General features: G+C 40.5%; 1 protein-coding gene across 2 annotated transcripts in view; it reads left to right on the top strand.

Moving 5' to 3' along the window:
* ACSS1 (acyl-CoA synthetase short chain family member 1) overlaps positions 1-13,161 on the top strand; it is a 72,870-nt gene that overhangs the window by 28,516 nt on the left and 31,193 nt on the right. The window contains exons 3-4 of one of the 2 annotated variants that reach the window (XM_069075530.1): positions 8,668-8,867; positions 12,497-12,672. In XM_069075530.1, coding sequence (XP_068931631.1) covers positions 8,668-8,867; positions 12,497-12,672 — 376 coding nt within the window. Of the gene's footprint in view, positions 1-8,635; positions 8,868-12,496; positions 12,673-13,161 lie in introns of both variants that reach the window. The other variant, XM_069075531.1, reaches the window with a different exon arrangement.

Raw genomic sequence — 13,161 nt, 5'->3', positions numbered from 1 at the left:
CAATCATTTAGTAACTAAATCATTCAATCATCCTTAAGGAGGCTTGCCTCTTTACTCAATCATTCAGTCAGGGACACAAAATACAAAAGTCAAAGTATTTCACCCTGGGTAGTCTCAATTGGAGATTAGTTTCCAATCATAAACAAAGTACATTTATTTAGTCAATCACAGAGTCCTTAATTCAGTCACAAAGTACAATATTCAAAGGCCCCCACCATTGGGGTGCAATTAAGTTACAACTTCAATGGTCACTTTAATCAATCAAACATATAACATTTACCTAGTTCAGGGGAAAAAGTCAGCACCCTGAATTTCAGAGAATACAAACAGAAGTTACAACATAAAGTAGCACAATTTAGCAGACAGGGCTTCCAGCTGTCTGACCATTACATCCATACCTAGTTAGTTACCAGAGAGGGAAGCACCAACATCTGGGTTTTCAAAGCTGTGGGCTCAACAGTTGCCCAGAGTCTCATCTGGTCAAATCACACAACTCTTCCCAAAGTGAGTCCCAAAGCAAAACCTCACATCAGGGTCAGTCACTACTCAGTATTCACAGAGAGGTTTTTCCATCTTGACTTGGGGCAGCCTTTCAGCTTTCATGGTTTCCCTTCCATGGTCCCATCTCCTACCTGAATTCACCAAACTGTGTCCTGAGTTGAAAGGCAGACAACTCCCAGCTCCTTGTCCAGCTCTCTGTGCAGTTCCTGTTCCACACTGAAGCTCACAGGGTCCAGTCCACCTTAAATCCTTCACAATTTCTATTCCTGGGAAGTCAAGACTTAACAAAGCCACAAACAGACAAAGTAAGGACACCACAGTCATGCCTCCTCTGGCAGCTCTGATTAGCCCTTGGAAGTCCTTAGCAGCTCCAGCTGTCCCTCCAGAAATCTTCAGCAGCTTAAGCAACTTGGCTGGCCTTCAGAAGTCCTTAGCAGCTCAGCTGGCTCTCAGAAGAAGCTCCACCACCACAAATTCCCAGGAAATTCTGACTTTCCCAGCTGGGGGTTTCATTATATACAGTATTGCTTCTCCCTGTTCAGCCCCTCCCTGTTATGTCAGCAACAGGGGTTCATACCTTCTGTTCCTTTAACAGAGGCTTAATTTGAAACTGGGGGCTAAGTATCTCTTGGCTTAGCAATACAAAGGGATCTTCAAATTTCATTACTGTTACAATAATATAATCCAATCTGTTCTGTTTCAGTTCAATCTGGTAAATTTCTATCCAATCCAGTTCAATCTAGTCTTGTCTGGTCCAACTCAGACCAATCCAGGCCAATGTAATTCAATCCAATACAATCCAGTTAAGTCTGGCCTAATATAGTCCAGACCAGTCCAATCCAGTCCAATCTGGTCCAATCCAGTTCAATTTATTCCAGCTCAGCCTAGTCCACTCCAGTCCAATTGGTCCAATCCAGTCTAGTCCTTTCTAGAGCAATCTAGTCCATTTAAACTCATTCTAGTGCAGTTCAGTCTAATCTGGTCCATTATGTTCCATTCCAATCCAATCCAGTCCATTTCAGTCCAATTCAGTCTAATCTGGTCCTGCCTGGTCCAGTTCAGTTTAAAACAATACAGATTCATTCAATCTACTTTAATCTGCTCTAATCTAGGTCAGTCTACTCCAGTGTAGTCTAACCCAATCATGTCCAATTTGGTTCAACTAATTCCAGTCCAGTCCAATTAGCTCCAATCAAATTCAATCCAACCTGGTACAGTCCAGTTCAATCCACTTAGGTCTAATCCAGTCTAATTTATTGCATTCTGGTTCAATACATTCTATTTCAATCCAATCCAATCTAATTTGTTCCAATCTGGTCCAGTTCAGTCTAATCTAGTCCAGTGCAATTCAATTTAATTCAGTCTTGTCTAGTTCAGTTCAATCTAGTACAGTCTAATCTGGTGCAGTATGGTCTAGTCCAACCTAATCCAGTCCAATTTAGTGCAATTCAGTCCAGTCAAGTCCAGTTTGGTCTAATCTGGCCCAGTCTGGTCAAATGATTCTGATCTTGTACAATCTAGTCCAGTCTGGTCTAGTCCAGTCCAGTTCAGTTCAGTTCTGTTCAGTTTGGTCCAGGTAAGTTTAATATAGTTCAGTCTGGTTCAATGTAGTCCAATTCAATTTAGTTGGATCCAGTCTAATCTAGTTAGGACCAGAACAATCCAGTCCTGTACTATCTAGCTAAATCCACACCAGTCCAATTCAGTTCAGGCTGACCCAATCAAGTCCAATTCAATTTGGTTCAGTTCACTCCAGTCTGGTCCAATTAATCCAATCTGGTCCAGTTTAATCCATTCCAGTCCGTGGTGGCAAAGGGTAGAGTGAGTAGAATAATAGTAATAATTAAAGATGGAAGGAAACTTGGAAGTCATGAAACCCACACCTCTCATTTTGTTTCCTTTAAAATAAACAAGAAATTTGGTGACTAGACTAGCACCAGCCAGAGTCAGTATAGCCTAAACCTAAGGAGATCCAATGAACTAGTCTGACAGCAGATCTCTTGTGCAAGGTGAGGTACAACTGTTTCTAGGTCCATAGAGCTGTATATCAGACATTTCCCTTTGAATCCCAGGGGATCTGGGTGTCTCTGCTTTTTTTTCCCCAGGGACTTGTTTGTTCCACTTGCCCAAACTATCTGCTTATTTTTTCCACCTCCATACAACAATAATAAATGTACCAAATACTCTGCTAAGGACTTTAAAAATTTTATGTCATTTGATCCTCACAACCACCCTGTGAAGTAGGAGCTATTATGACTCCCATTTTACAGTTAAGGAAACTGAGATTGACAGAGGTTAAGTGACCTGTACAGGGTCACATGGCTAATAAGTGTCCAAAGTTGGTTTTGAACTCATCTTAGAGACTCCAGTCCAATGCTATAACCGATGTATTACCTAGCTTATTTATTAAAAAAATAAGGTTAATGTTTTCCTGCTGCCAGTTTCATGAAGTCATAGGGAGAAAAAATAAAATTACTTAGGTGATATGATTTTTGTCCTTCAGATGTATCATTGTCAGATCAGTCAGGGTTTAAAAAGTACAGAATCGGGGGCAGCTAGGTGGCACAGTGAATAGAGCACTGGCCTTAGAGACAGGAGGACCTGAGTTCAAATCTGGCCTCAGACACTTAACACAAAAAACTAGCTGTGTGGCCTTGGGCAAGTCACTTAACCCTAATTGCCCTCCAAAAAGCAAAAAAAAAAAAGTATAGAATCTCACATCTATTACCTTTTAAAATTTTGATGCCCCATTTTTGGCAAGATATTAGGAACAGCGATGCTTGTTTTTATTACCCTGAAAGACTTGATGATGAGGAGGATAATTTTTTCCTCCTCTTTCCAATACTAGCAAGAGTTAAAGGAGAAACAAATCTGGCTTGGAAGTAACTTGGGATCCAAAATTCTAGATTTGGTTACCTTCAAATTTGCATCCCTTTAGAAATTCCAGTTAGTGGAATGATTGGGAAAAAGGGCTTGCATCATATGAGAAAGTATCCATTAACTTGCTTAGGACATCATCCCAGGATGACAAAATTTCGGTCTTACGGGAATCATGGATTCATGTGACAGATATTGATATCTCCCCGTTGGGGGAGGGGCATGAAACCTTAGAAGGCAATGTTGTTCCCTGTTTTCTTGGAGCTCCCAGTATGTGAGCGTGGCATTGAATAAATCCTTCTGGCTATTTTTAAAAAGTTCCAAAGAAATCATAATTTGAGAAATCAGAGACAAAGGTCTTTCCTTCTTCCTCCTCCCTGAAGCTAGGCCTACTGCTTTGGTATTTATTTGCTGACAGAGTTCAGGAGCAGCAGGACTGGTGACTGTGAGGAACTGGGGGTAGGTGGCAGCAGCAACTGATTTCCTGTTAGCCAGGGCCTTGTCATTGCTGAGAATATCTAAGAGATACAACTCTGTTGGCATACAAAGGTAATTCATTAGCCACTGGAATAATTGATTGAGCAGAGCAACTTGTTTCATGAAACTAGGGGTGTTGTTTGAAAGTTCTCTGCTCCTCCCTTCTAGCTCATCCCTCTGTTACAGCTAGAGTGACTGGGGGGAAGGGTGCCTAGAGATAAGGGATGCATTGTATATGCTGATAGTATGGACCTGAAGCTCACATGGATGCCAGGGGACTTGGGGGATGAAGAGAAGCAGGAACAGAAATGTCATTTGGTTACTCAGTCTGTTTTTAGTGGCCACATATGCCCTTTCTGTACCACCCCTTCTCCTAGAAGCCCAGTATTCCTTCTGTTCCTAGGTCCTTCTTGTCAGGGGATGCAGTTGATCACCCTGAGCCGTTATCAACTTAGAATGAGGGAATCAGGGGCACCTAGGTGGTGCAGTGAATAGAACACTGGCCCTGGAGGCAGGAGGACCCAAGTTCAAATCCAGTCTCAGATACTTGACACACTTACTAGCTGTGTGACCTTGGGCAAGTCACTTAACTCCAATTGGTTTGGAGTACACGACCAGTTACCTCAGGACTATTTGTTGTTGTTGTTGTTTATCCATTGTAGACTCTCCCCTGACCTTTTGGGGGTTTTCTTTGGCAGGTATACTGGAGTAGCTTGCCATTTCCTTCTCAAGCTCTTTTCACAGATGAGGAACCTCAGAGCCCAACAATGTTAAGTGACTTGCTCAAGGTCATACTGCTAGTCTTCCTGACTCCAGGTGCAGTGCTTTAGCCACTGAGCCACCTAGCTGTCCCCATCAGGACTGAATCCTGTTTTATCTCTAAGACTTGGATCATTTTGTAGATCTTAGTTGGAAGGGCCCACAGAAACTGTCTAGTCAATCCCTTTATTTGAACGAGGAAACCAGGGTCGATAGAGGTAAAATCACTTGTCTGAGGTCACATAAGGAATAATCAACCTATAATTTATCTATAGAAAAGTTTTTTATTTAAGTCTCCTGGAAGATAGTGGAATAGTTTTAGCTTAACATGATTAAAAAAAAAAAACTGGGATTATAGCCTGCCTCTTTCCTCACTTCAAACCTTTATGAAATTCCCTGAAGAAGTCACATACCTAGTAGACTCAAATATCCTAAAACAAATTAAAATATATATATATCTATAGCAAAATACACACTTTTCAGATTTTGTAAAAAAGGAAAAATATATAAAGAATTTTAAATAATTCACTGAACCTACCATCAGAGAAAGAGGGGGGAAAAGTTTCATTCAAATTTGCTTCAAAATAAACCTGAAAAACCAGGTCAGACTTACCTCTCTGAGTTAAGACAACTAAGTAAACACAGAAACACTCAGGATTAGCTTGGGCTTCTACAAGTTGGAAAATCAAGTTGCTGCCTTTCCTTTCCTGTAATACAGCTACCTTCTGTTTCCTGTTTTGTCTGTTGATCTAATTTAGATCATAAATCTACTGGGGAGAGAATACAGGTATCATTTTTTTATTTGGTAACCATCTGTTGTTATGAAGCAACTATTTGTGGCTGGAAGGCAGATGATTGGGGAACAAGGACCCAATTTGCATTTGACAATGTGTCTTCATAACTTCTCCTTGATAGACACAAATGCACTGTGTATGTATGTGTATATATATATATATATATATGTCTGTTTACATACACAGACAAATGTATATTCCTGGAGACCATGTATTTCAAGTACATTAAATTACTGCAAATGTGTGTATGTACATATGTATGTACCTGTGTATATATGTGTGGGCTAGCTGTCCTGGCCAGAGAAGTCATCACGAAGGAGCCAGTCTTCTGACACTTACCATTAACCAGCGAAGGTTGTGCTAAGTATTAGCTAAATACTTAGCTAGCCTGGTCCTCAGGTGACAGATACTTCCTGTTGCTGGTGTACATTCAAATCAACCCTTTCCATTGTGGGGGTGCTTGCTCGTGATCTGTTGCCTTAGCCTTTCAGAAATGGTACCATTTTTGGTATCCATTATAGAATAGTCTTATTCCAAAAAGGCTAAGGTAGGTAGATATGCCTTGCAGAATCTGCCATGATACTGAAAAGTAAACATAACATGGCATCAGAGCTGTGACTAATATGGAACAGTTTTGCCCTAGGGTATTTCCTCCTGGAGAGCTGCACTTCTTTCCTGGTATGTGTGCTCACGTGTCTCCTTTTTCCATGGTTACTTCCCAGCTGACCACCAGGTTATGCTACCACTCATTTAACTAAATGGCCAACCCCAGAGGGTGGATGAGTTTGACCTCTGTAACTTCAACCCATCGCTCCTAATTATGCTCTCTGGAGTCAAACAAAATGAGTAACCCCTCTTCCCCATGAGAGCCCTTCAGATTCTTAAATACAACTATCACGCCCTGCTTATTAACTCATTTTATAAAATACCTCCACACCAAGAGAAGAAACTGATATGAAGGTAAATGTATTTCTAATCACTGAATTGGTTGCTTGGTTGTTCTTCATTCTCACTGAACTATGCAGATGGTCATACACCAAACTGATTTTTATAGCTTATTATGGGTGGGTATATACTCATCTACTCCCAATTCCTTGAACAACACTCATTTCTCCTCTGACTGCCTCATTAAGAGGTCAATCACTTTTGTTGTAGCATGTATAAGAGCTAAGGGAGGTTCAGATTTAATTTTAATCAGATTCCCTCTGATTCAGGGAGTTAAATTAAACTCCTTTGCAATTTTTCATGGATTCTCAAATTCCTCATCTGTGTTCCCCTGTCATACAGGTCTGTTTCATTCTAACATGCAGAACTAAAACTGAGAATTCCTCTATTTGGGATAAATTCTTCATTAGGGAAAGGAGAAGAAACAGAGCTCTCTGGATTCCCTGAGTCTGGCACATGTCCCCATTGCTGCTTGATCCTGGGTCTACTCCATGGTTTAGGTCTCCATCCCAGGTTGCATTTGCATAATCTGCCCTGGTTGGTAGTAAGTAGGTCCTGGCTAATGGATAATGGCACGGGCTCCCTCCCTGCAGACTTTCTTCTAGGATCCTCCACTGTCCCTGCATAGCATAGCTCATTTGGAGAAGTACACTCTTTTCCCTGTGTAAGCCTCTTGTTTATAGCTCTGCTAACATGAGACAGAGTGACTCTGGAATATTGGGCACTACAGTGGCTGGTATGGGGAAAATGTGCAATTCTTCTAATGCAAGTTGGGTTTCTAGCAGTGTTTTTCCCCCTATTGTGAAAGCTTTGGGGAAAATTTTTTAAACTTTATTTTTATTTATTTATTTTAATTTAATTTAAATTTTTTGAGAAACTTTTTTTGAAAATAATCCATTGGAAAGAAATATATCAGAGTCACAGTGAGCATTCCATATAATGTAGAATCACCCTCAGCAGTGGGGTGAAACATAAGTCTTCTGGTCTAGCTTCCTTTCTGATTGGCCTGTAAGAAATAACATTTGTTTTTGTGGTTTCTTCTAGAGAGAGAAAAAAAAAAACATTTCCCCTTCTGTTTAAAATGATGCATACATATTTCCTTTTTGAAAAGTGTCAGCATTTTCATTGTTACGGATCCCAGAGACTTAATCAGCTATGAATTTTTAATATTCTTTTTTAAATAGCAGATTCATAATAAGAACTATGTAAATGCACATGTAAGAAGTGCTGTGGTAGACTAATTAGTTCTTAACCTTTGGCCAAGTGATGGGTGTTTATGCCCCACTGAGATCAATGTCCCCAGGAACCACTCCCAAGAACACTTTAGCAGCCGGAGCTGCAAGCAATGGGGCATTTGCATGCACTTATAACCGTATAAGGCTTCTTTCTGCTTACTACCTTTTTTTTTATTCTTTGCCTTCCACTCTTTAACACTTATCTCCTGTGAAATTCGGTGAAATCAATAATGCACAGAGGCATTATTAATGAAATAAAAAGGAAGAAGGGTTTTTTCTCCCTACATTCGCCCTTTATACTAACTCTTTTGTGTATGCTTATACTAATTCATTAGATGACTCTGAATCCATCCCCCTTTAGTCATTGAATTAAACAATATCTCCAGCATGGCATTGTGTGAAGAACACTGGATTTGGAGGCAGAGGACCTGAGTTCAAATCCCAACACTGTTACTGACTGCCCATGTGACTTTGAGCAAATCTCTTATCCTTGCTGGGCTTCATTTACCTCAATTGTGAAATGAAGGAACTGGGTTGGATGACTTCTACATTTCTTCCAGCTCTAAAGCTATGATTCTTCGTTCCCTCTCTGTTTCCTTTGCACCAAGGAACATATCCCACATAACTTGAAAGTAAGGTGTTTGTAGTAGAGGTGGCATTTGGGGTAAGGGTCATGACTATTCTTTTCAGGAGCTACTAGACATTAACCTGTGCTGCACAATGATACAGAAAACAGAAGCCTTTTCTTTCCTTTAAAAAAAATTACAACCCAGACTCTTCTCCATTAGAAGGGGATATTTATCTGGAAAGTTCACAAATAAGATATCTTTTGAAAGAATCCAGGTGCCCAGACTAACTCTAACTCTTGTACTGGACACCAATTCAAAGCAACTTTTGCCTCAGTATCCCAAGAATAGATGACCCTCAAATCCAAAATAATTGATAATCTCTTTGTGAAGTTAGGCATGAATATAAAATTCAAAACCAATTCTGCCCATGAAGATTCTAGTTAGCCTGCCAAATTTATTTTCTGTCTCCTCTTCATAGTTACCAATGTCAACCTCTTCCCTGTGCCGCAGGGAACTTTTGGAGACCACATGCCGCCTGGCCAACACATTAAAGAAACATGGAGTGCATCGAGGAGACAGGGTGGCCATCTACATGCCTGTGTCTCCACTGGCTGTGGCAGCCATGCTGGCCTGTGCCCGAATTGGGGCAGTTCACACAGTGATCTTTGCTGGTTTTAGTGCTGAATCCTTAGCTGGAAGAATTAATGATGGTAAGCATGGGGGACACGAGGGGGTGGGGAGACTCAATGGTCCCCATAGTTCTGACTCTTTTCTGATTCAGCCTGCATAGCTCTTCCCTTATGGTTTGAGAGTGTACCTTTCAAAATCGGTGAGGCACCTGGGTTTTAGTTCTGGTTCCACCACTAATTAGATAGCTATATGACTTAGTCACTTAATTCTCATAGGCCTTGGACTCCTCATCTATAAAATGGGGACAATAATGCTTCTCCTTCCATTTTACAGGGTTGTTAAAAATGAAATAAGATAGTGGATATGAAATTTGAGTAAATGTGAGAGATGATGATCATATGGGAAAAAGGGAGGAGTTTTATAATGCATCTTTCCAAAAATCCCCATGTAATCTGCCTGGTTGTAAGTTCCATCTGGTCCTCTCTAGCAATCATTGAGAATTGTAGCTTTCTTCAGCTTTTTATGGAGACTGAAGATTTGGAGCATTCAGGCCCCAATTCCTTACCTCTTCCTGAGTTTTCCAAACCAGTCCAGGGCCTCTACAGTGGCTTCCTCAGAGTCTGGTTATCACCAAAATGTCTGTTATTCTAGTTATACACTAAACAGAGGAGCAGGCAGGGATAATACATCAGTGCAGGGGACCAAAATGGATTCTCATTGAAATCTGGTGAGAGGATGACTGTCCCTGCAAAGGCTCTAGATTAAAAGCATTTAGGAGGCAAAAGGCTCCCAAGATCCTGCCTTTGGCCTATGGGCTGGCCAAATGGATCTCTTTGCACATTGGTTAGCCCTCTTCTGTAAGAGCCCCAAACAGCACCTTTGTTGTCAACCCCTGTTTCTGTATTAGATATATAATATGTCATCATAGCTTCTCAAGAAGCAAGCTCCCGAGCCTCTTTCATGTGAGGGACTGCATCACACAAGCATACTCATGTCTGTTCGGTAGGCCTTCTCATTTTACATCCAGTTTTTGCTCCTATTTCTATAAGTTTTGATAGAGTTTAGGTTGCTGCTGACCTTAACATTACCTCTAAGGGAAAAATCCAACAAAAAAAGTCCTTACAGTGTTTATCAGCTTCAGTTTTATTGCAAGAAATTTCAGTGCTGTCACCTTAAGAAGTGACTGTCCCATTGAGGGACAGGGGCCCAAACTCATCAGCATCAAAGTAAGTGTAACTACAAATTACTATGAAGATCAATGCTTTGAAAAGGGAGGAGAAGTATGGGATTTGTACCAAGAACATTTATTCTCAATGGACAACAGACTGAAAGTCATGTGTATGATATGTTGTAGTTATGACATGTAGTAAATATCTAATGCTATGTATTTTAAGAGTGCCTGGCATGTACTGATCTTTATTGTCTAACATCCCACTCCTAACCCCCACCCCCAGGCCAGCTCCAGATACTGAGAAGCATCCTGGGACAGTGGAGAGAGTGCTGGCCTTGTAGTTATGAAGACCTAGTTTTAAGTCCCACTTATGACACATACTGGCTATTGTCTTCTGGGCACATCATTTAACTTTTCTGTGGCTCAGGAAGCTCTCTTAAGAGAACAAGTTGCAGAGAGAAGGTAGACAAAGTTCCTTTCTAGGGTTTACAGGTGAAATCACAGGTCTGGTTACAAAAAAAAAATCCCCTCTATTATATTTGAGGGCAGAAATACATTTGTCTGGGAAGTTATAGAAAGGATTCCTGTTTAGGTAGTTCGGATTAGATGGTATCTGAGATTCTTTTTTGGTTTTGTGACTATGTTTTAATTAATCTTTATATCTATTCCCTCCCCAGGGGGTAGTATAGTGCTCTAGGCTATTTAACAAATACTTATCAAACACCTAAATGGGCAATGCATGATAAATGATGCTTTTCACATTAATATATTCATAGCATGATGGTCATTTTCTTTTTGGCTTGCATCGAGAAAAATATACTTGGGTAAATTCTGGGTAAATGTTATCTCTTTCCCATAGAGGGCTGATTTAGGGAGGCAGTACAGTACAGGGTAAAAAGCAATGGATGGTGGTTAGGAGAGTTGGGTTTCAATATTAGCTCTGCCATGAACTTGCTGTGTGTCCTTGGCTAATTCACTTAACCGTTATAGAGCTCACTTTCCCCATATGTAAAATGAAAGGGTTGAACTATTATCTCTATATCCTCTTTCAGCTATGAAGAGTTATGTTTCTAGTTGTTGTTATTGATAGCAGTCAAAAGGTGTAGGTTCCCATTTACTGGTTTGCCTGTATGATTAGGCAATTCACTTAACCTACTTGGGTTTATATTTCCTCATCTTTATAAGAAGAAGTGGGATTAGGTGACCTCTGTAGTTCCTTGATAGCAGGTTGTAGGTCTTTAGAGTAACTTTGGGAGGTCTAAACTGGATCCAGGTTAGGAAGATACTTGAGAGTTCTTATTTGCTGTTAGGTAGGCCAGAGGTCCATTTTGGATTGAGACCCTTTTGAGTTCAATGTATAGTAAGGCTGAACTCTGGGGTTAGTCTTGGAATCAAGCTCTCCGATCTCCTTAGGAGACTTGGGCCTAGGAGTGGCCCAGTATATCTGGCCACAACTCTCAAGGCAGATCCATTCAAGCAGAAATCCCCTAGACTAGGGCCTGCAGACTAAGTCTGCTGATCCTGTCCAAGACTCATGTCATCTTTGCAAGAACCAGAGTGGCTTTTGTAGCTGAGAAGGTTAGGAGGCATTTGTATGGGCATCTACAAAGGTGGACTCTTCTCAGTGCTGGACTCTTTAGCCCACATCCCTTGGGATGATATCTTCTAAATTCAGAATAAATGGAATATCTTAAATATCTTGCATTGACAACACTATTATCAATCTTTGAAAAGAGATAAGCCAAAGTTGAGCAAGGGTTGATATAGAGAGTTGGTATGAACTATTGAAATATTTGGCCTAAGGCAGGGATTCTTAATCTGGGGTCTTTAGATCCCCAAAGGTCTATGTATATATTTCAAGGAGTCTGTGAACTCGGATAGGAAAAATTCACTCTGTTTTAACTAATTGAAATTTAGCATTTTCTTTGGTTATGAATTTTAATAAATAATATGGTTCTGAAAAGGAGTCTTCCTTAGACTTCCAGAGGAGTCTTAAGACACAGAAAAGTTTGAGAACTCCTAGTTTAAAAGACATGTGGATAAGAACAAGTATCTACTCCTCCCCTCTCTGACATTTTTAGGTTTGACAAGGTTAATCTAAACTCTGTGACACTATACTTTTTGAATATTTGTGTGGTTGAGTTGTGCCCAACTCTTTGTGACCCTATATGGAATTTCCTCAGCGAAGATACTGGAGCGGTTTGCCATTTCTTTCTCTGGCTCATTTTATAGATGAGGAAACTGAGGCAAACAGGGTTAGGTGACTTGCTCAAAGACACAGCTAGTAAGTGTTTGAGACTGTATTTGAACTCAGGAAGATGATTCTTCTTGACTCCAAGCCTGGTACTCCATCCACTGCACCATCTGGCTGCCTCCTTTGGGTAGAAAGCTTGCAAATGAGACAGACTCATTACTGAAAGATGGACATTCTCTGTGGTAGGCCTATAACATTGTGATTTGCGGTGACTAATTAGAACAGAAATTGGGTGGCAGAATGGAAATATCATTGACCAACCTCAAGTTTATCTTTTTAATTAGCAAAATGTAAAGTGGTCATCACCTACAACCAAGGAGTTCGGGGAGGACGGATCATTGAGCTGAAGAAGATAGTGGATGAAGCCGTGAAGAATTGTCCAACCATTAAACATGTCTTAGTAGCTCAGAGAACAGACAACAAAATCAACATGGGGAAGCTGGATGTCCTTCTTGAAGAAGTAAGTTCATTCAGTGTCAGGGTTTCTGGATTATTATTTTTTTTCCTTGTCTTCCAAGCAACTGATTCCCAGTAAAGTATTAATTAATTAATTATAGCTTATTGTTACCCTAACAATAGGGTTTTGTGTTCTCTCTGGGAATTTTGGATAGAGAATACAGGGAAATTAATAAAAATTGTAATTCCTAAACAGGACTTTACCTCTCCTTTGTAATTGTGGCACAGTGGAAAGAATACTGGATTTGGAGCTGGAAGACTTGAGTTCAAATCCTTGCTTTTCCACTGGTTTCCTTGTATAACTTTGGGCAATTTACTTAACCTCCTTGGGTTTACATTTCCTTATCTGTGTAAGGAGAGGGTAGGACTAGATGATCTCTGAGAAAGTCAAAGCCATCACAGTAGCCACTGAGTTGGCACACATAGTTAATGCAGTAAGCACGCCTTCAAAACAGAACAGGCTACCTCAGGCAAAGATCCTCCTCTCCTCATG

This window comes from Petaurus breviceps, unplaced genomic scaffold, assembly GCF_028583685.1.
Source record: "Petaurus breviceps papuanus isolate PSGF00001 unplaced genomic scaffold, PetGlider_PUasm1.0 90919, whole genome shotgun sequence".
NCBI classification, from domain to species: domain Eukaryota; kingdom Metazoa; phylum Chordata; class Mammalia; order Diprotodontia; family Petauridae; genus Petaurus; species Petaurus breviceps.
Note: the sequence above shows the minus strand (reverse complement) of the source record. Positions and strands in the feature narration are given on the sequence as shown.